We start from the raw sequence: 20,194 nt of genomic DNA, 5'->3' as shown, positions 1-20,194 counted from the left end.
CAGAAGGGATCCTGTGTGACTTGTTCTGTGCTGTAACCCCAGGCTGAACAGTGTCTGTCCCAAGATAACAGTGCATGAGTAAACAGATGTTGAATGAAAGTTGCTCACCCACAAAGCTGGTTTAATGAGACCTTCCTCCGCCATCAGAAACAAACCCTCTCACTAAATTCTTACTATGATGTGGCACTGTGAAAATCACTTTCTATGCACGGGCAGTCACTTACAAATCCGATTCCCATTTTACAGATAAGGCCATTAGGTCTAAAATAGCAAATAACTGGCCTAAGGGCACACAGCAGGTGACCAGGCCCCAGGGAAGAATCCAGAACTCCTTAGAACATCAGAAGCTGAGCTCTTAAACGCTACTGTGTTGATAGAAACGTCTATAAAGAAACTTTTACAGTGAGCTTTGTGCCATCTGCCCGGCTCGGGTCCTGCGGGGACCTGCGGGACGAGAAGAAAGCTCTTCCACCCTCCAGGAGTCTCTTTGCCAGGACAAGAACAGCATCATCTCCTCCGGTCTTACAGGACCCTGACATCCTACGTCCTGAACCAGCCCCACGGCGGGCCGGCGACTCTGCCGCTCCAGCGGTGCGGGGTTTTACTGGGCACGAGAGCAGCGGAAGGCGACGGCCCGGGGCCAAGAAAACGCAGGTGTCGCGGGGATACCAGGACCGTGCGTAGGTTTCCTGACAGAAGCGAAGCACAGGGGCCAGCCGCAGCCAGGGAACGCCAATCAAAGGAACGCGGGAGAGCTCGCGCTGGGGGCCGCTAGGTCAAGACAAAGGCTTGTGGAGTTTAGGAAGGTTACGGGTACAGTTCCTAGTGATGGCGGGCTTGCATACTGTATCGCGAACCCCGTTTCCCTAAGAGTAAGTTAACGGGACGCTGCGGGGAAGCAATGTATGAGGCACAGTATCAAAGACAAACGCGAACTTACCCGTCATCTGGCAACCCGGCCTCCGTAGCGCGGCTACTAGCGCTGCCACCTGAGGAGTCTGGTAGCCAAGGCAGCAGCGGTCTCAGCCCAGTTATCGCGAGACATCGCCAAGCCTCGCGAGATCTGACAGCCGGGCTTGCTTTCTGAGGGGTATGGGAGGGCTCTGGCGTCCGGGATGGAGGTGGATCGCTTTCTGGGGCGAGCGCTGCAGCCGCCTTGGGCCTTCGTTCGGGGCTGCGGAGAGGGTAGAGCCATTTCTTAGGCTAGGGTGCAGCGGGACAAGAAGTGCTGTGACGGGGTTGAGGCGGCTCGGGACATGGAAGCGGCCGAGCCGGGCCCGGGACCCGGCCGAACAGCCCGGGCGCCGCTTGAAGAGCACGAACCCTTTCACGCGCGCGCAAGAGGAGGACTGGCGGCGGCGGAACAAGACGGTGCTCACGTACGTGGCCGCGGCCGCCGTAGGCATGCTGGGGGCGTCCTACGCCGCCGTGCCCCTGTATCGGCTCTATTGCCAGGTAGGGGCCGGCGCTGCCCACCGGGCGGCGCGATCCGCTGGGGATCCCTCCACTGCGGTCGCTGCACCGGGTCCTGGTTGGAAGGGATGCCCAAGGTGACGTATCAAAGAGGAGACACTCGAAAGACTCAAGGGCACGAGGGAGTAGTGGCAGACCTGCCCCCGAGCCCGGTTCTCCGTAGTGCTACTACCCTTCCCGCGCTGCGGTGAGATCCCCCGTCCCACCGCCAGCCACGAGAAAGCCCCACGGCCTCTGCTCGGGTACCCAGCAGTCGGCTGTACCCGCTTGCTCACACGCTTCTAAAGACGTGAATGTTCTACAGGCATTGAGCCACAGCCCTGAAAATGGGTGTGGTTACCCTGGGATTAGCTGTTCGTTCGTCCTGGGGCAGAAATTAGGGTTTGGAAGGCGGAGTGTATCTGGTGCGCTGCTCCAAGGCAGTGCTTCTCTGAGCGCGATCTCCAGCGCCAGCAACAGCCACATCTCTGGGGAACCTGTTAGGACTTCGTGCTCTTGGACCCGACTCCGGAATTACCGAATCAGAAATCCTGGGGGCGGGACCAGCCACCTGTAGTTCAGTGGGAAGTCCTCTAGCCGAGCTCAGGGGAGACAGGTTTGAGAATCACTGGCAGAGTCAGAGTTCGCCTACTTGAGGGATTTCTCCGTGGTTCTAAATTTGCGGCGTCGGCTGGGCTTCAGGATCACCTGCGGAACTTCTTGAATGCACATGTCAGGGTTCTGTCCCCCTGAGACTCTGATTAGGCCTAGGGTGGAAACGGGATTCCACTTTAAGTCATGCCATAGATGACAGCTGCACATGTGTTCATTCAGTAAAGTGTTTAATAAACATAGCGGTTCCTGAAGTTTGTTCTATGTTGAAGTCACTTGGAGAGCTTTTAAATATCCTGATGCCCAGGTCACACACCTGACCAATTAAAAATGTCTCAATAATTTTCAAAGATACATGCATATGCAGCAGATAGGAATTTGTGTTTTACACCATGGTTCGTTTTCATAGCTCTTTTCTGCCACTGCTCTTAATGCCTGGCTTCTGCTGTCTTGTGAAGATTAGCTTTTCTTTCAGATGGTGAAGTGGCAGAAGTCAAAAGGGCTTATCTTTGCAGTCTCCAAATGTCAACATTTATGTGGGACTATGAGTAGCTTGGTTTCTGGAGGGTGAGTGTAGAAAGTGAATTGCTTTTCATCAGAGGCCACCCCAGAACCAAGCATGAACCCCAAACTACCATTTGGTTAAATCATAAGGTGAACTGAATCCAAATCCCGGGCTCGTGTAGAGGTGATTTTGCCTTCTGCGGAAAGTTTAGCAATGTCTGAAAACATTTTTGGTTGTTAAAACCTGTGGGGGGGTGGGGCAGAGGTTGTGGGTTGAGGGCTATGGTGTTACTGGTATTTGGTAGGCAGAGCTAGGGATGCTGTTAAATAACCAACACAACATTATTCCTCAGCAAAGAATTTTCCATCCCAAAATGTCAGTAATGGTGGGGTTCAGAAAGTGAAGTGTGTGTTCACATGTAATTATAGGGTAAGAAGAAAAACCATGAATTTTTACTCCTAAAATCAAGCAGTGATACTTCCAAGAGTCCTTCTGTTACTTCTTAATTGTAGAATTTTAGATCCAGAAATAAGTATTATGTAACCACATAAAATAGTCATCTAACATTTTATGAGCATGTGAAGTGTGGCCCAAAGAAAGTAAGATTCACTCAGTTCTTGGAGCTAGTCAGTGGCAGAACTAGAGCCAAGGTCATCTTTTCTTTTTAGTGCTTTTTCTTTTCTTTTCTTTCTTTCTTTATTTAATTAATTTATTTTTTGGACAGGCAGAGTGGATAGAGAGAGAGAGACAGAGAGAAAGGTCTTCCTTTTGCCATTGGTTCACCCTTCAGTGGCCGCTGCGGCCAGCGCATCTCGCTGATCCGAAGCCAGGAGCCAGGTGCTTCCTCCTGGTCTCCCATGGGGTGCAGGGCCCAAGCACTTGGGCCATCCTCCACTGCACTCCTGGGCCATAGCAGAGAGCTGGTCTGGAAGAGGGGCAACCGGGACAGAATCCGGTGCCCCGACCGGGACTAGAACCCGGTGTGCCGGCGCCGCAAGGCGGAGGATTAGCCTGTTAAGCCACGGCGCCAGCCATTTTTTAGTGCTCTTTTCTACTTTTTTGTCTATTTTAATTTCCTTAGGCATTCAACTTAGAATACGAAGAATCTAAATTCAAGGAATATTTTAAGGAGTCTTTATTGAGGGAGGACACCGGGTATTCAAGTGACTGAGATTCTTCACAAAAAAGGAGTTCCATCAGTAAGCTCAAACATTATAGGATTCTTAGGGAGAAGGATATATTTATTTTTATTAAAGGCTTGCACTCATGTGCATCTTTTAGGGTTATATTGTAATTTGATAATGCTGCATGGCAGTCAAGGAAAGCTAAGTGACTTATGTAATAAGAAGCAGATTACCCTATCTCTACATGATAGTCCTCCTAGCCTCAAATTTGGTATTTTTTTCTCTAGTATAGTAACAGGGAAATTATCCAGAAACCAGAATTTGGCAACCTCAAGCATCAGAAGTATGATGACCCTGGAAGTAAGGATTGTTATTTTTAAAGCATCTGATAAGGAAATAATTGATGACAAATATAAGAAGTGTCAGATATTATTCTGATGCTGTATTACTAGTTGATTCAGTAGCCAAATGAATTAGGTGCTCTGGTTAGCAATAACTATAAAAACTCAACTATGCAGAGAAGTACAGAAAAAAAAAAATCAGCCAACATGGGAGAATACTTAAGATGCCTTAGAATAGCAGAATATAAAAGTGAAACTATAACCTAATTTGGACTACAAAAGCTGTGATATGGAAAAATAGATCTTAAGTATTTTCATTGAAATGACCAGCTCATGAGGAAATCTGATTTCGTTTCAGGAGTAATAGTTAATATAAAATACTAGCAACAAAGGGAAGTATGTTTAATGGTAAACCAAATTCTGAGCTCCGCTGTTGGTGATAGTAGTTAACTTATCCAAAAAAAAGTGATTTTTCCAAATGACTCATTTTCGACTGTACAAGGTAACCAAGGGATTGCTGAAAAACAGAATGACTTTTAACAAAACAGGCTCTTGGGACCCCCAAAATGCTCAAAACAATTGATGGAGTTACAGGGAGTGGCCAGTGATAGTATGTAAAGTTGGCTCAAAGTGGGTTATTAAATTGTTTTTAAAATTTTATACAATAGATAAATCAACACTTATAAGTATTGTTTAATGTATTTAGTATCTTTTCCTAGACCACTGGACTTGGAGGATCAGCAGTAGCAGGTCACGCATCAGACCAGATTGAGAACATGGTACCAGTTAAGGATCGAATCATTAAAGTTACCTTTAATGCAGATGTGCACGCAAGTCTCCAGTGGAACTTTAGACCTCAGCAAACGGAAATATATGTAAGTGACTAAAGCAGACAATAAAAGATTAGTTTTTTAAATATAGAAATTCTGTCATTTCCAACTTAAAATACTGAGAGGTTCTGTAATTTATTATTTACATGATAGTAAAAGTTTGAAACACTGGAAAAAAATCTGTTTTTGTTAGAATCTTATTATTAAGATTAACTAAGTTGTCTTCTGGTCATAAATCTTGGAAATAGTGGTAGCTGACAAACTGTATGGCTGACTTCCTAAGGAGGGGCTGATGTTGTGGCACAGCTGGTTAGGCCGCCGTCTACAACACCAACATCCCATGTAAGTGCCAGTTCAAGTCATGGCTGCTGTAACTATGGTCTAGCTCTTTGCTAATGTACCTGGGAAAGGAATAAAAGATGACCCAAGTACTTGAACTCCTAGCACTCACATGGGAGACTGGTTTGGCATAGCCCAGGTCTTTGAGGCCTTTTGGGGGAGTGAATCAGCAGATGGAAAGTGTCTCTCCCTCTCAACTCTACCTTTCAAAGAAATAAATTTTTAAAAAAATCTTCAAGTTTCCTAAAATTTTGACTAACTGCAACTTTTAGAGGATTTTAATTGAAATAATCTCATTAACTGAGGACTAGTCAGGAAGACTATTTCAACACTGACTGGAAAAATGTAAGTATTAGTGCTTTCCCAGTTTAGTAAATATGACTGAATCTCTTCAATGATTTAATTATAGTTTGTGATTTTTAGTTCCAATTATATGGTAGTATACAAAGTATTATGGGTGAATTGGTACAGGTAATAGAATCTTTTGAGAATTGTTTTGGGAAAATAAGAAAAATAGCAAGGCTTTAAAAAAAAGTATTAACACTTTTGGATAAATAAAAGTTCTATTCAAATTCATTTTACTGTGATGATAACATAAGTTTAATGTTGGCATCCTTTAAAATAATCATGGCATGTGTATGTTAAAAAAAAAAGGCAGACTTGGGCTGTGATAGGCTTGGGTTGTCCTTGGACAGATTTTTTTTTTTTTCTTTTTTTAAAGATTTATTTATTTGAACGTCAGAGAGAGGGAGACAGAGAAAAAGATATTTTCATCTACTGGTTCACTCCTCATATGGCCACAACAGCCAGGGCTTGGCCAGACTAGAGCCAGGAGTTTCATCCAGGTCTCCCACGTGGGTGACTAGGGTTCAAACACTCGGGTCATTTTCTGCTGCTTTACCCAGACTATTAGAGAGCTAGATCAGAAATGGAGCAGCCAGGGTACAAACTGATGCCCATATAGGATGGTGGCTTTACCTGCTATGCCACAATTCCAGCCCCAGATTTTAAGTAACCTAATTTGTAGATTATTAAGACCTGAAATACACAATGAAATTTGAAACTCAAATGTTTCCAGGTAAATGTACTATGTTTATATATTAAAAATGATTAGGCCAGCACCGCGGCTCACTAGGCTAATCCTCCGCCTGCGGCGCTGGCACCCCAGGTTCTAGTCCCGGTTAGGGCGCCAGATTCTGTCCCGGTTGCTCCTCTTCCATTCCAGCTCTCTACTGTGGCCTGGGCAGATGAGGATGGCCCAAATGCTTGGGCCCTGCACCCGCACGGGAGACCAGGAGGAAGCACCTGGCTTCGGATTGGCGCAGCGCTGGCTATAGCGGCCATTTGGGGAGTGAACCAGCGGAAGGAAGACTTTTCTGTCTAACTCTGCCTGTCAAAAATAAATAAGTAAATAAATAAAAACAAATGTTTTTTTAAAAATGATTATTTTATATATAAAAATAGTAAACATACTATTTTTATATATAAAATATTTTATTGAGCTTTATATTTTTTAGGTATTATGTGTTATTCATAGGAAAATATTGACTGTAATTCAGTAGTGGGGGAAAGGAGCTGTGTCAATCTTAAAATATTGATTATATTTTATAAAACAGGTGGTGCCAGGAGAGACTGCACTTGCATTTTATAAAGCTAAGAATCCTACTGACAAACCAGTAATTGGAATTTCTACGTACAATGTTGTGCCATTTGAAGCCGGGCAGTATTTCAATAAAATACAGGTACAACTAAATGCAAAGTTTATAGAATATTATAAAGGTATATATGCAACTGTTTAGCATGAAACTTGTGTTTTAGTAGATACTTAAAATTTCTGAAAACTGTTTACTCCTAAACATCAAGCTGTTTTTCTTAATTGCTTATACTTGCTCTGCAAAAAATATGAGCCAAACCAGATGCGTATGTTTTTAAGATTAAAAACATTTTGCCAACTCTCAATCCTTAAACAAAACTCAGTCTGAGTTGAAAAGACAGTTATTCTATCAATAATTTAAGGATACTTAACAGTGCACTTATGAAAGTCCAGAAATGAAGTATTAGTTTCTGTTATAATTGATAGAATAAAAATGTTAGTAACCAGATACCTTTCTATAACTTGCAGTGTTTCTGTTTTGAAGAACAAAGGCTTAATCCCCAAGAGGAAGTGGATATGCCAGTGTTTTTCTACATTGACCCTGAATTTGCTGAAGATCCAAGAATGGTGAATGTGGACCTCATCACGCTTTCTTACACATTTTTTGAAGCAAAGGAAGGGCACAAGTTGCCAGTTCCAGGCTACAACTGAAGTCAGTAACTAAGTCCTGCTTCAGATCTGTGATTTTTGAAAAATCATGTTATCCTGCTTTCTCAGAGGAGAAATACTCTTCCATCATGTGAAATACTATAAAAGGTTCTATTTGTCTCCAGTTTACTCCATTTAAAATTGAGAGAAAAGCTAGGAGTTGTATTGTAAGAAAACCACATGCCTATGTAGTATGTATGACTGTTCAATATCATATTTAAGAGTTTCATGGTAGTATTAAAAGAAATTGTTTTGTTAATTATAGCATATATTTGATAGTGGACCCTAATTGAACAGTTGCCTTCCAAATTATTACGCTTCATAATTTTAACAATGAATTCAATATTTTTTTTTTAAATTATGTCCAAGGTTATCTGTTTCAGAATTTAGGCCAGAACATCTGACCATGGCTGTTATTATTATCTATAAAATAATTGGCCAATATTTTCCTTTAGTTGACCAGTCACAATTTTAAAAACTCAAAGAATTGCTAAGCCCTAACTGCTTGCCCAAAGATCATATTCTTATTTCAGATTTGACTTCATTTTGGTCTATGGCGATTTTACATTCAGACTACTGAATAAATAAATAAACTGTGGTGTCATGAAATTTAAACAAAATGTGTAAGTACATCTACTAAGCTGCTAGTATTTACAATTTAGTTCCAAGTCCTTGAATGTTAAAATGTAAGGATGGAATTGTAAAAATTTGCTGATATCAGAAGTTCTGGGAACTGTAAAAAAGATGTATTAAATTATTTTAATAGTAATTTATTTGTCATTGTCATTTACATAAACAATTTCTATGAATATTTTATAGTAGTCTTTATTTCAAATAGAAATGTTAGAGTAAAAAGAAAAAAGAACATTTAGCTTTATGAAGACTCATACTTAGAGGCCACCAATGTGGAGTCTAGTGACATGTTCAGGACACCTAAAATGTAATTAAACTGCAATCATCAAGGCTGTTACAATTCTAAACCAGAGCAGTATTTATAAAGAAGTGCAAATTGACTTTTACATTCAACTTTAGTTAAATGAAGGCACTTAGCATTCTTCCTGAATAATACATTTAGTTTCTCACACTTCCTGCTTAAATCAATTCAGAATTATTTTGTAGTAAAAATAATCTTCATCTACTCTTAATACAGCCATGTGATTATTTCCTTTGTAAGTCTAAGGCCTGTACAACATAGGACACTGCTGTTAAGCTGGTTGGCCTAAGTACTAATATTTCTTCCTCTGAAGTATTACGTGACTATTTGTTCACAACCAAGTTCCACTGCCGAGCTGTTGTCAGGAACAATAAATGTTGCTCTTCGGTTTAAATTTCATTACAGCAGAGTAGAGATGATCCACTGTGGCTCTGATGTTACGGTGGGTCTTATCTTCTAGGCCTCAAAGCTGAACAGGGCCCATCCTTTACAGAGTTGGCACCTCTCTTTTTGGCTAGTGAACTGATTATCCATTTTCACCTAAAATTAAAAAAAAAAAAATGACCAATCTCCATCCTGTTCTTTCCCCCCATTCCTTGATAACTTTTTTCCTTGTCTTTCCCTATTGAGAGGCTGGAATCTAGTAGAGTCTAGTAGAGGAAATAAGGGATTGTACTTCTTCCACGGGGGAAATGATTGTGGGGGGGAATGATTTAAGTTAACAGGTCAGTGATGACCAGTCACTCATTAGTAAACAAATGGGATTACTAGTGCATCGACAAACAGTGAATAGTCTCTACTGTTAACCATTTAAAAGGTATTAACTGTACATTAAAGACCAATGACTGATTTCAGTGCTGGAAAGCTGCTACTAATCACCTATTTTTGGTAACAATATTTCCATTCTGTAAATCAACTTTTACATTCTAAGCCTCATTATTTCTAGCTAGTAAGATCACAAAAATATTAGTGAACAACAGTTTGTTAAAATTTGACTCAGAGGAACATGTATAATAATATTTCACTCACCAAAGTGTCAGACTCAGATGGCCCTTGCAAAATATAAATTCTGAATATAGAAAGTGCTAACGACACTGAAATTACATAGAATTCCTATGTCAGTTGAAGTCTTTACCTCAACAACTACCATGGCTTTGTGTTTCTTTTTGGTGTTGAACATCAATTTCTTCATAAATAGCTCTGAAACAAAGAAAAAAAAATCATGGCAAAAGGGTTAACTACCTATGTATCAGTTTCATATTTTATTTTGGTTTCTAACTGTCAGCACCATGAATAAAAATTGGGCTGTTATGGGAGTTCAGGCTGTCTCAGCAAGTAAAAGCAAATATCTCTGCCCCTAAAATATAAGACCAATCCAAACAAAAAACAGTGCTCAAGTTTGGATAGTTTGCTTAAAGAATTAAATCTGTTCAGCTTCTGGCTTCAAAACATTTGTTCCCTGGGACTGTAGCACTCATGCCCAAACTTGTCGGCATGCAATTGTAGGTCTCAGCTTTAGTATCACTATTGCATGCTTTCTCTAATTTTCATTTAAATTAGCCCCCCAAGTATGCACTTTTAAGTCACCATATTCTTTCATGCTATTAACATGCTATTAAATATCCTCTGATAAGTTGCTTACTCTCTATCTCCACAGCGTGTTTAACCTCTGTGAGGACAGGGAGCATGTCTTTCATCCAACATTATAAATTCATCAGTCACAATCCCTGGCACACAGTATTCAGTAAATTTGTTAAATACATGAACTGTATAGGTATGGATCATAAATGAACTATATGTCCTGCTAGAGCAAAAATTCTTAACCTGGAATTCCTGGGCAAGCAGCAATGTGAAAATTCGACAACTTTTTGTAAGATTCTGTGCTTTTCCTTGGAGAGAAGTTGGCTGGGATTCATGAGACTTTAAAAAGAACAGAGGTACTTGAGAACCACAATGGTAGAATTCCAGAGCTTTACCTCTCCAGTTTCCTACTGTTTCAACCCTTTATTATCTGTCATACTTACATATATATGTATAGAAATTTCCTATTTGGATATAATCAAGAATTGTTCCAATAAGAAAAGCACACCTATGGGGGCAGGTGTGTGGCACACTGGTTAAGTCTCTCAGAACACCCATATCCATACTAGATTGCCTAGATTCAAGTCCCAGCTCTGCTTCCAACTCTAGATTCTTGCTATTGGGTACCCTGGGAGGCAGCAGATGTTGGCTTAAAGACCTTCATTCCTGCTACCCACAATGGGAGACCTGGATGGAATCTGAAACTCTTCTTTTCAGCCTGTCCCAGGTCAAACAGTTGACTGCATTTGGGGAATGAACCAACAGATGGAAGAAATCTCTGCTTTTTCAAATTTTAAAAAAATCAAGCATACCTATTTTAGTGCCAGGTTTTTTTGTTGTTGTTGTTTTCTTTTTATTTAGTTGGTTGAAAGAGTTACAAAGAGGGAGAGAGAGAAAGGGTTTCCATCCATTGGTTCACGCCCTAAATGGCTGCAATGACCAGAGCTAGCAACTGCCTCTGGGTCTCCCACATGGGTACAGAGGTCCAAGTACGTGGGTAATCTGCTTTTTCAGGCGCATTAGCAGGGAGCTGAATCAGAAGTGGAGCAGCTGGGACTTGAACTGGCATCCAAATGGGATGCCAGTGCTACAGGTGACAGCTTTACCTGCTACACCAAAGCGCTGGCCCTTAGTGCCAGTTTCATGACCCACTAATCTACTCAGTGATATGTTTACTTTGTTAAGCAGAATAACAAAGAAATTTCACAATCCTGAGTTGGGAAAAAGTACTTAATGGGCTCCTAAATCCAGTAAGATGTGTTCAAACATTATTCTAAAACCAATCTCTAAATTGAGGATTTTCTTTATTCTTTCTCTTTTTAAAGCTCTATTTATTTGAAAGGCAGATTAATGGGGGAGGGTAGGAAAAAGGGAGTAAGAGAGATTCATCTCGTAATCTACTGGTTTACCCCTCAAATGCCCACAACATCCAGGCCCGAGCCCAAGAACTCCATCCAGGTCTATCACGTGGGTGGCTGGGGCCCAAGTACTTGGGCCTGCATCTGTTGCCTTTCCAGGCACATTTATGCAAGAAGCTGGATTCAAAGCATAGGAGCCAAGCCAGGACTCTAAATGGTACTCTGATGGGAGATGTGGATAGCTTAAAACCCTGCCAAAATACCCGCCCCTACACTGAGGATCCAAACCACAAATCAGAACATCAAATGCTTTTATATGCTGGGCAATGACTAGATGCAGAGTCACGTGGGGCCTGGTGGAAGCAGAGCACATGTGTAAAGGAGATGGCTACTGCTCGGTCCTAGCCCACTGCTGACAAGCAAAAATTCAGGCCTGGGGCTGCCACAGCATCCCAGAGATCAGGAACTAACTTTTTTTTTAATCTTTAAATATCCCGGTTTTTAAATGTTTGAAGTTTTTAAAAACACACATTTTCAATTCTGCATAGGTCAACCAAAAGAAAACCATGGGTAAGACACAGCCTGCAGGCTGCCGGTTTCTGAACAATGATTTCCATAAGCTGTTTTAATAATTTTTAACAATTCTGGGGGTAACGTTTAGTCACTCAAAGTACATTCAAGCTCTAACAATTCTTTTTTTATCTCCTAACTATTCACATTTACTGATCCATATGAAACCACAGTACTTAAAGGATTTTAAGTTAAACAATTTTCGCATGAATGTTTTATTGATCCATTATAAGTACACTGTTGTCATTTGTAGTGATGACTTAAAGTTCTCATGTAGTTCTCTTTTAGATCAGTTCTCAAAGAAGAGTTAAAATATTCCATCAATGAATAGCTAATTTATGTCACGAATCGTTGAACATTTCTCACTTCATCTGTGAGGAATCCATTAATGCACATGTTGTTTCTGCTTAATTCTTAGTATGCAATCCTAGGGTATTTATTATTTTAGTCACAAAGCCGGGAGCAGTAAGACCATTAAAAGTAACAGCCAGCATAAAACCTCATAAATCATTTTTAATAAGGTTATCAATTTCAGCCAAGGCCTAAACAAAGTTAAATGTATAAGCAAGTCCTGTTAGTTTTGCTATCATAGGGAAAAAGACAAAAAATAAATTAATCACTTTGTAAATTACTTACTCTGTAGTGACGGCTGGAGCTAAGGGATCAAACTCCATCACCTCATAGTAATTGGGTGTCTGGATATCTTTCTTTGTCATCACTTCAGGTGAAAAAAAAGAGACCAGTAAATACACACTGTGCTTTCTGGAGAGTATACACAATATTCTCTAGTATTTAATTTCACTTTCTAATTTTTAATTTAGACTTCCAGTATAACAAACTAACAACATAAACTCAACAAGAACAGACTGATGTTCCAATCTGAATCCCAGGTTCAACAATCATAGTGTTTTAAATACACATTTTAATCTCCTAATGTCAGTCATAATGGAATCAGTCCTGAAGTGACTTCATGTAGCTTAAAAATACAAACAAATTCTTCAAATTTCTCCTCTATTTTCAGTTATCAGTGATTTTCTGGAATTTGCATATGATCTCCTAAGTTTCCTTATTTGATGCAAACAGTAAGGTCCCCAGTACCTGGATGATTGCTGGGCAAGGATGGTAGCTTCTGGTTTGAGGGTGTTGCTGCAATGGTCGGTAGACTAACTGGCTGTAGCAATACTGAGTTTGAATGTTCTGGAAACTGGAGAAAGCATAACACTTATTCAAATGAACATTCCACATTAAGTTCTGCTTTCTTTTTACTGCTAAGATTCCTGGGCTTCCAAGTAGCACTGTTCTAAGAACCATATGCACTGATATGCACAAGCAATAATAAATCTTTTAGGTAATAATCACTTATAAATTAACTACTTTTCTTTCTGTTTTCATGCCCATTACATCCCATTTCCCATTTAAAATGTAAAACTTAAGGGGTTGGCACTGTGGCGCAGTGCGTTAAAGCCCTGGCCTGAAGCGCTGGCATCCCATATGGGCGCCGGTTCTAGTCCTGGCTGCTCCTCTTCCGATCTAGCTCTCTGCTATGGCCTGGGAAAGCAGTGGAAGATGGCCCAAGTCCTGGGGCCTCTGCACCCACGTGGGAGACCCGGAGGAAGCTCCCGGCTCCTGGATTTGGACTGGCGCAGCTCTGGCTAGTGTGGCCGTCTGGGGAGTGAACCAGCGGATGGAAGACCTCTCTCTGTCTCTACCTTTCTCTGTAACTCTGTCTTTCAAATAAATAAAATAAATCTTTAAAAAAAATAAAAAAAAATAAAATGTAAAACTTAAGAAAAGTAGGATCAGCATTTGACCTGGCAGTTAAGAAACCTCTTGGGATGCCTGCACACCACCTCAGGTGCCTGGGTCTGGCTCCTCGCTCTGCCTGATTCCGACTCCCTGCTAATGGGCACTGAGGGAGGCAGTTGTGATGGATCAACTAGTTGGGTCCCTGCCACCCACATGAGAGTTCCTGACTTCTGAGCATTTGGGAAGTAAACCAGAGGATGGGAGGTCTCTCTCTCTCTCTCTGCTTCTCAAATACAATAATTAAAAAAAAAAAATGTTCCTTCTAAAAAACAGGCAGGATTGTCTGGCTCAGTCCAGATTCTCTGATGTTTACTGTGTATATACAATCTTAGCCTTGAACAAGGAAACAAAAAATATATTTTTTTTTCCACAGAGAGGCACACAGTAACACCTATCAATCAGGGCTAATAAGATACAGATTTAAATCCTAATTATTAATAGCTCTTCTTTTATTTTTCCTCTTCCTTTCCACTGGTAAGTCCTGGATACCTCTTAGCTGGCAGGCATCATTAATAAAGCAGTATGTATACCAGAACTCCACTCTGCCCTCATGGAGTAGACATCTGTGTTAGGCAGATGGCTCCCATTACAATAAAAATGCAGAGTCCTGGAGAGGAGAGAGGCTGGGGTGGGACACTGATCTGGACAGACAGTGGTCAGGGACAGGCCCTGACTTCAGTGAGCCCTGTGACTATCAGTGAGGACACAGGATCACTGACTCTGGACTCAGGATAGCCAGTGTGGTTGGAGCAGTGTTAGCCAGGCTAGGGAGACAAGCAATGAAGCTGTAGTCTAACAGGTACAGCCAGCCAGATCAGCATTTTAGCACTGATCTGGGCAAACATGGAGCAAGGAAGAGAAGAAAATCATAGGTGGTTATAGAGCAGATGAGTGACATTGTAGGACTTTTTAAAAAGGCTGCCCAGGTTTCTATTTTAAGAACAGATTGAGATGGAGGGGAGGGACAAAGGCTGAAATGGCAACCCTTCAGAGGTTGTGATGTAGTGGCTGGATAAGGGACATGGATTAAAAGCAAAAGGAGAGAAGGTATTGGCCAAGTGCAATCACCCCAGGTTTTTAACCCAAGCAACTGCGAGAGTACAGTGGCCAGTTTCTGAGACAGGAAGTATGCAAGCAGAGCAGGATGGGGTAAGGGCCAGGCAAGAAACCATGAGGAGACAGTAAATGGAAAGTGGCTCTATGAGTTCCGAATTTAGGGAAGGGGTCTGGCCTGGAGACAGAAGCTTGTAAGTTGTCAGTACATTGTCAACCAAAAGACCACAGGGGTCATCAATGTAGATAGAGAAATCTGAAGCCTGAGCCCTGGGGTCTCCCACATGGAAAATTAAGTAGAGGAAAAAGGGCCAGCAGAGCAAATGCAGAGGCAGCAGAAGTAAGACAAGAGAGGAAGCAAGGGAGTGGTATCTGAAAGCCATGTGTGCACAAGGTAGACGTGATTTTATCCCATGCTGGTGAGTCAGGTAGGACAAAGGCTCAGAGCTGCAGCACTAGATTAATAGCATGGAAGTCTAAGGTGCCCTGCACAAGAGCTAAGTCCAGAGTGGTCAGGATGAGGGCCTGTCTGAAGTCAGCCAGGGAGGCCAGGAGGAAAGAAAGTGAAAACATGACATATGAACAGCAACTCTCAGGGAAGTGTGATCTTGAATCATTTTTCTAACCAAAGTGAGGCTTCATGTCTAAGAAAGATGAAAAAGGAGATAAAATTCCCAACAAAGGCTGAAGTCAAAACACTGAAGAAAAGCTGACCAGAACAGGAGCGTTAATGACCAGCAGTTCTTTGAGATGGCCATGACAATCTGCGGACTAGGTGCCAGGAGAAGGCAATGGATACTTACGTTATCATATGTATGACTTGAGGCGAGGTTTTGGCTGATCCTTTGGGCAAACCTAGGATAGTGTGATAACACAGCATGATTACCCTACAGTGAGAACACAAATGCAGAAAGTAAGATGATTTTCCTGGCCTAGAACCAAAACCTCAAACACACCTGCAGAACGCATGGAAGTGTTACTTGAATGTAACAACTGCCATCTTGTTTAAGTGCCTACAGGTCTTGATGCCCAAATCCCAAAGGGAGAAAAGACATAAAGCACGGTTCCCTGGCAGGTGGCCCTGGGGCCCTGGAGTGTGCACATTAATGAGGACAGAGCTTTCAGTCTTTCCATCAGAGTAGCTATCACCTCCTTGTTTCCTGAAGGCTGGGAAGCCGTGCAGAGAAGAGGTCATTGAGAAGGAAGCCGGAAGGGTTCTGGTTTGCATAACGTGGAGTAGACACATTTGACCTTGTCTCTCCAACCAGTCATAAAAGCTGGAATGAATGCGAGGAGAAACTATTTGAGGGACAGCAAAAAAGTGTAGTGCTGAAGAAAAATACATCTACAGAAATAAAGGCTGAAAAGGTCACAAGGTTGTAGAAAAACACACACAAATATTCAAGAAATTCCTTGTAGTATGTTAAGTGGTGTTCCGTACCCCACCCAACCCCCAGAAAGATATGTCCATGTGCTTACTCCCAGAACCTGGGGATGGCAGCAGCTTTGGAAAAGGGTCTTTGAGATATAACTAAGAATCTTAACAAAAGGTCATCTTTCTGCATTATCTGGTTAGGCCCAATCCAATAACAAATGAACTCAAAAGACAAAAGCAGAAGGGGATTTGAGGCACACAGAGGAGAAGGCCAGGTGAAGGCGGAGGTAGAAGTTGGAATGATGTGGCTAAGCAAAGGAAGCCAAGAAAAACCCATCAATCTCCTGCATCTGGAAGAGGCAGGGAAGATATTCTCCCCTGAGTCATGGGAGCAGTATGTGTGTCTGCTAAATCCCAGACCTGCGGAAAAATAAACTTCCGCGGCTTTGAACTTCTCAGTTTGTGTTTGTTATGGAATCCACAGGAAACTAATGCTCTCAGCCAATCCCAGAAGGAATAAACCAAATAAATCCATGCCCAGATCCTATGATCAAAAAAAAAAAAAAAAAAAAAGGAAAAAGGAAAAATCCTTTAAAGCAGCCAGAGAACACAGCACAGGATCTGTGGACATCAACAACTAAAGCCAATGTAGATACTCATTAGGAACCACATGGGTCAGAGGAGAGCAGAACAGCCTGTTATTGTAGAACTGTGGGAAAGGGAAGAATTGGGACCCAGCATTCTACATTCAGCAGAAATATTCCTTAGCAACAAAGACAAAATTCTCACATGAAAGAGAACTAAGAGACTTTTAAACAATGTGATTTTATGCACATTAAAGAATGAGATTTACTGGATTACAGATGAAAATAAACAGCTATTATCTAAAATTAGATTTCTAAGAGAGACATTTGTTGTAATGCAAATTAGTCCACATTACTCATTCTTTCTCATATTACCCAACAAGATGAGCAGGATAACAGGAAAACAGAGACAGCTCCTTTGACCTACATTCCTTATGAAACAATGTCCCTAGAATCTGCCTTCATTGAATATTTACTTCTATTGGGCGTGGTCAAGACTGGTAATCAACCCCAGGTAATGATTCAACGATTTAATGTTTCCTCAGATAGCCAATCACACCCTCTTCATTTCCCAACATAGGAACCTTTCCTTTCTCCTCTTCTTCCCTTACACAGTGGTTTGGCTTTTATTTATTTATTTTTTGCTCTTTTTACTTCTCACTTTGAATCTTCTTTCTCATTCTCCCCTCCCCGCCTTGTAAACACAGAAAGTATTTACAGAAGGAGAGGGAAGTATCAAGAGGGGATGAGCTAAGAACTGCCTGTATACACCTTTTCATAGTTTTGATATCTGAATCATGGCAATATATAGCTGATACCATAAAACACATAATTTACAAGAAGAAAAAGACAGTATGAGCTTTACCACAGGCAAATCCACCTTTTATTTTTCCCTACATTTACTCTAGTCTGCCTTCGCTGAACTTAGTTATAACCACGCTTCTTTTTAGTGCCTTCTGTATCCGTCTTGTACTTCCGTAAGTGAATAGAGGCAAATGTTACTATATATTTTTGTTTTCCATTTTGTTATATAAATGCAATACAGTATACACACACTGCTGTGTACCTTTCTTTCCCATTCAACAATAAACATATTATTGACTGTCCCTCACATAAAAAGTCTACTTTCCCCTCAAATGTGCACTAATACATTGTACAGATATTTATTTAATCAGGTCTCAACTGATGGATACTTGGGTTGTTTCTACCCACTTGCTATTGCCTAAAACGGGGGCCGGCACTGTGGCATAGTATGCTAAGCCTCTGCCCATGGCAATGGCATGCCATACGAGTGCCGGTTTGTGTCATGGCTGCTCTTCCGATTCAGCTCTGCTAATGGCCTAGGTAAGCAGTAGAAGAGGGCCAAATCTTTGGGCCCCTGCATGTTTGGGAGATATGGAAGAGGCTCCTGATGCCCTGCTTCGGATCAGGTAGACCTTTCTCTCTGTTTCTACCTTTTTCTACCTGTAATTCTACCTCTCAAATAAATAAAATAAAACCAATTTTTTAAAAATTATACACTTAATTTTGTACAAATGCTGCATAAATTCCTAGAAATAAAGTTTCAAGTTTAATGGTCAATGATTTTATAATTTTTTAAAGGTTTATTTTATTAATTTGAAAGGCAGAGTTACAGAGAGATAGAGACAGAGAGACAAAGTCCATCCTCTTGTTCACTCCCCAAATGGCTGCAATAGTGGGAGCTGGGATGATCCAAAGCTGGGAGCCAGGAGCTTCTTCCAGGTCTCCCACTTGGGTGCAGGGGCCCAAGCATGTGGGCCATCTTCCACTGCTTTCCCAGGCCATTAGCAAAGAGATGGATGGGAAGTGGAGCAACCTGATCTTGAACCGGTGGCCACACGGGATGCCGGCACTCCAGGTCATGGCTTTAACCTGCTGTGCCACAGCACCAGCCCCAATAATTTTATAATTTTAAACGATGTTGCCGCTTGTCTCTCTTATGACTGGTATAATTTTGCAACAGAATCTGTCTTCTCATAGCCCACAAAGAATGTTATCAAACAATCAGACTGCTGTCAATATGAGAAGTAAACACACACATACAAGTCTTGTGGCTTCATTTAAGTTTCTCTTACTATACTGTTGATCATCATGGGATATGTTAATGGGTCATTAATATTTCTTTCTTTGGTGAATTATCAGTGCAGACTTGCTACTCACTGGCTACATGATCTTGGGCAAGCTCTGTTCCCATAAGGTCCAGTCTTTTCTCTTGTACAACAGGAATCATAGCAGCATCAACCCAAGAACTTTTGCTAAGATTACATAAAATAAGCAAAAATATCTAAGTAAAGTACTAAGCAAATGCTATTGCAACTGGTGTGGCCACTTCTCAAGAATTATGAACCCCATTTTCCTTCTTCCTTTGTCATTGTATTTCTCCCATTTCCCTACCTCCATTAAAGAAAATAACATATAATGTATTGAGTTTCTTATGTACTAAGGGTTCTATAGACAGTACCTCCTGAGACTGAAAGAATCCTTGGAAGCATTCTTAGAAGATTAGGAGATTTAATGTGGCTAAGTACCTCACCCTAGGCCATGAGGCAAGTTGGGAGGAGAGCTGAAATTCTAACTCAGATCTGTCTGATTCTTAAGTCTCTACTTTATTCTCTCATATATTGTTAGATATAAGAAATAGAACACCATAGTATGAGTTCTGCATGCTACTGACATACTTACATGGGCATTTCTGTATTTTCAAAGGCTGACAAATTCACTTCTGGATGAAGACTGGGTTTCAAGTTGTTTGTTACAGCAGGATTTACAAAGTTGAGACCTAGAACACAAAATGGACTTGTTTGGATTTCAAACACTGTTCAGTCAGCTGTTAGGCTGGATTTTCAACAACAAAAGGCAAACAAAAAGCCAAATTTAAAGACATGAATGTAAATATTTCTGTCACCATAAAATCATGAGATTTCCTCTAAAGGAAATTTAGAAGTATCATTTGTAGCAGTTAGGGAGAAAGTAAAAGACATTTCCTGATAAACAGCATGGTTTTGGGTTTTCTGAAATTCCAAGCTGATCCACAGTGGGAAGGATTTAACATGTCTTGTCCTGCCCAGCACAAGGGTAAAAATTTATGGTACAGACAGGGTTCTGTTCTCACCTAGAAGCTGTTAACTTCCCATAATCTGAAATGAAACACAGTTATGGGAATGCCATTTCTTCCCTCTGAAAATTCCTGACAAACACCTAAGAAAACTATAACGAAGTGATTCTACACATACCACTGGCCCACATAAGCAACTAGGCAGTATTTTAGAACTAGGGAACCTGGGCATCAGAAAATCACTAGTGCAGGGTTGTATTTTACTCTGGAAATACCAGATAACAAGAGATGATGAGAGAAAAGCAAACTGTTTTCAACTTTGTTAAACTGCTGGATCTCACCATTTTCTACT

General features: G+C 41.2%; 3 protein-coding genes across 3 annotated transcripts in view; 1 reads left to right on the top strand and 2 right to left on the bottom strand.

Annotated features, from left to right (window-relative positions):
- Window positions 1-1,164, bottom strand: part of STXBP4 (syntaxin binding protein 4) — a 182,063-nt gene extending 180,899 nt beyond the window's left edge. The window contains exon 1 of the mRNA XM_062216363.1: window positions 941-1,164. The gene's annotated coding sequence lies outside the window, so the exon portion shown is untranslated. The remainder of the gene's footprint in view (window positions 1-940) is intronic.
- On the top strand, window positions 1,053-8,265 carry LOC133777000 (cytochrome c oxidase assembly protein COX11, mitochondrial). The gene is made up of 4 exons (XM_062216365.1): window positions 1,053-1,455; window positions 4,754-4,909; window positions 6,820-6,945; window positions 7,326-8,265. Exons 1-4 carry the CDS (start codon window positions 1,093-1,095, stop codon window positions 7,506-7,508), a joined length of 828 nt encoding a protein of 275 aa, XP_062072349.1. The 5' UTR covers window positions 1,053-1,092; the 3' UTR covers window positions 7,509-8,265.
- Window positions 8,260-20,194, bottom strand: part of TOM1L1 (target of myb1 like 1 membrane trafficking protein) — a 42,704-nt gene continuing 30,769 nt past the window's right edge. Inside the window, exons 11-16 of the mRNA XM_062216364.1 lie at window positions 19,470-19,566; window positions 15,611-15,662; window positions 13,047-13,152; window positions 12,585-12,666; window positions 9,575-9,639; window positions 8,260-8,979 (exon numbers count right to left, since the gene is read on the bottom strand). Coding sequence (XP_062072348.1) covers window positions 9,576-9,639; window positions 12,585-12,666; window positions 13,047-13,152; window positions 15,611-15,662; window positions 19,470-19,566 — 401 coding nt within the window. The 3' untranslated portion in view covers window positions 8,260-8,979; window position 9,575. The remainder of the gene's footprint in view (window positions 8,980-9,574; window positions 9,640-12,584; window positions 12,667-13,046; window positions 13,153-15,610; window positions 15,663-19,469; window positions 19,567-20,194) is intronic.

This window comes from Lepus europaeus, chromosome 18 (genome assembly GCF_033115175.1).
Source record: "Lepus europaeus isolate LE1 chromosome 18, mLepTim1.pri, whole genome shotgun sequence".
In the NCBI taxonomy this organism is placed as follows: domain Eukaryota; kingdom Metazoa; phylum Chordata; class Mammalia; order Lagomorpha; family Leporidae; genus Lepus; species Lepus europaeus.
The sequence above is the reverse complement of the archived record's forward strand: the minus strand, read 5'-3'. Positions and strand labels throughout refer to the sequence as shown.

Coding starts and splice junctions, on each gene's coding strand:
- LOC133777000 (XM_062216365.1), top strand. CDS start 1,093: ATGGGAGGGCTCTGGCGTCCGGGATGGAGGTGGATCGCTTTCTGGGGC. Junction 4,910..6,819: donor CTCAGCAAACGGAAATATAT/GTAAGTGACTAA, acceptor TTTATAAAACAG/GTGGTGCCAGGAGAGACTGC. Junction 6,946..7,325: donor AGTATTTCAATAAAATACAG/GTACAACTAAAT, acceptor TATAACTTGCAG/TGTTTCTGTTTTGAAGAACA.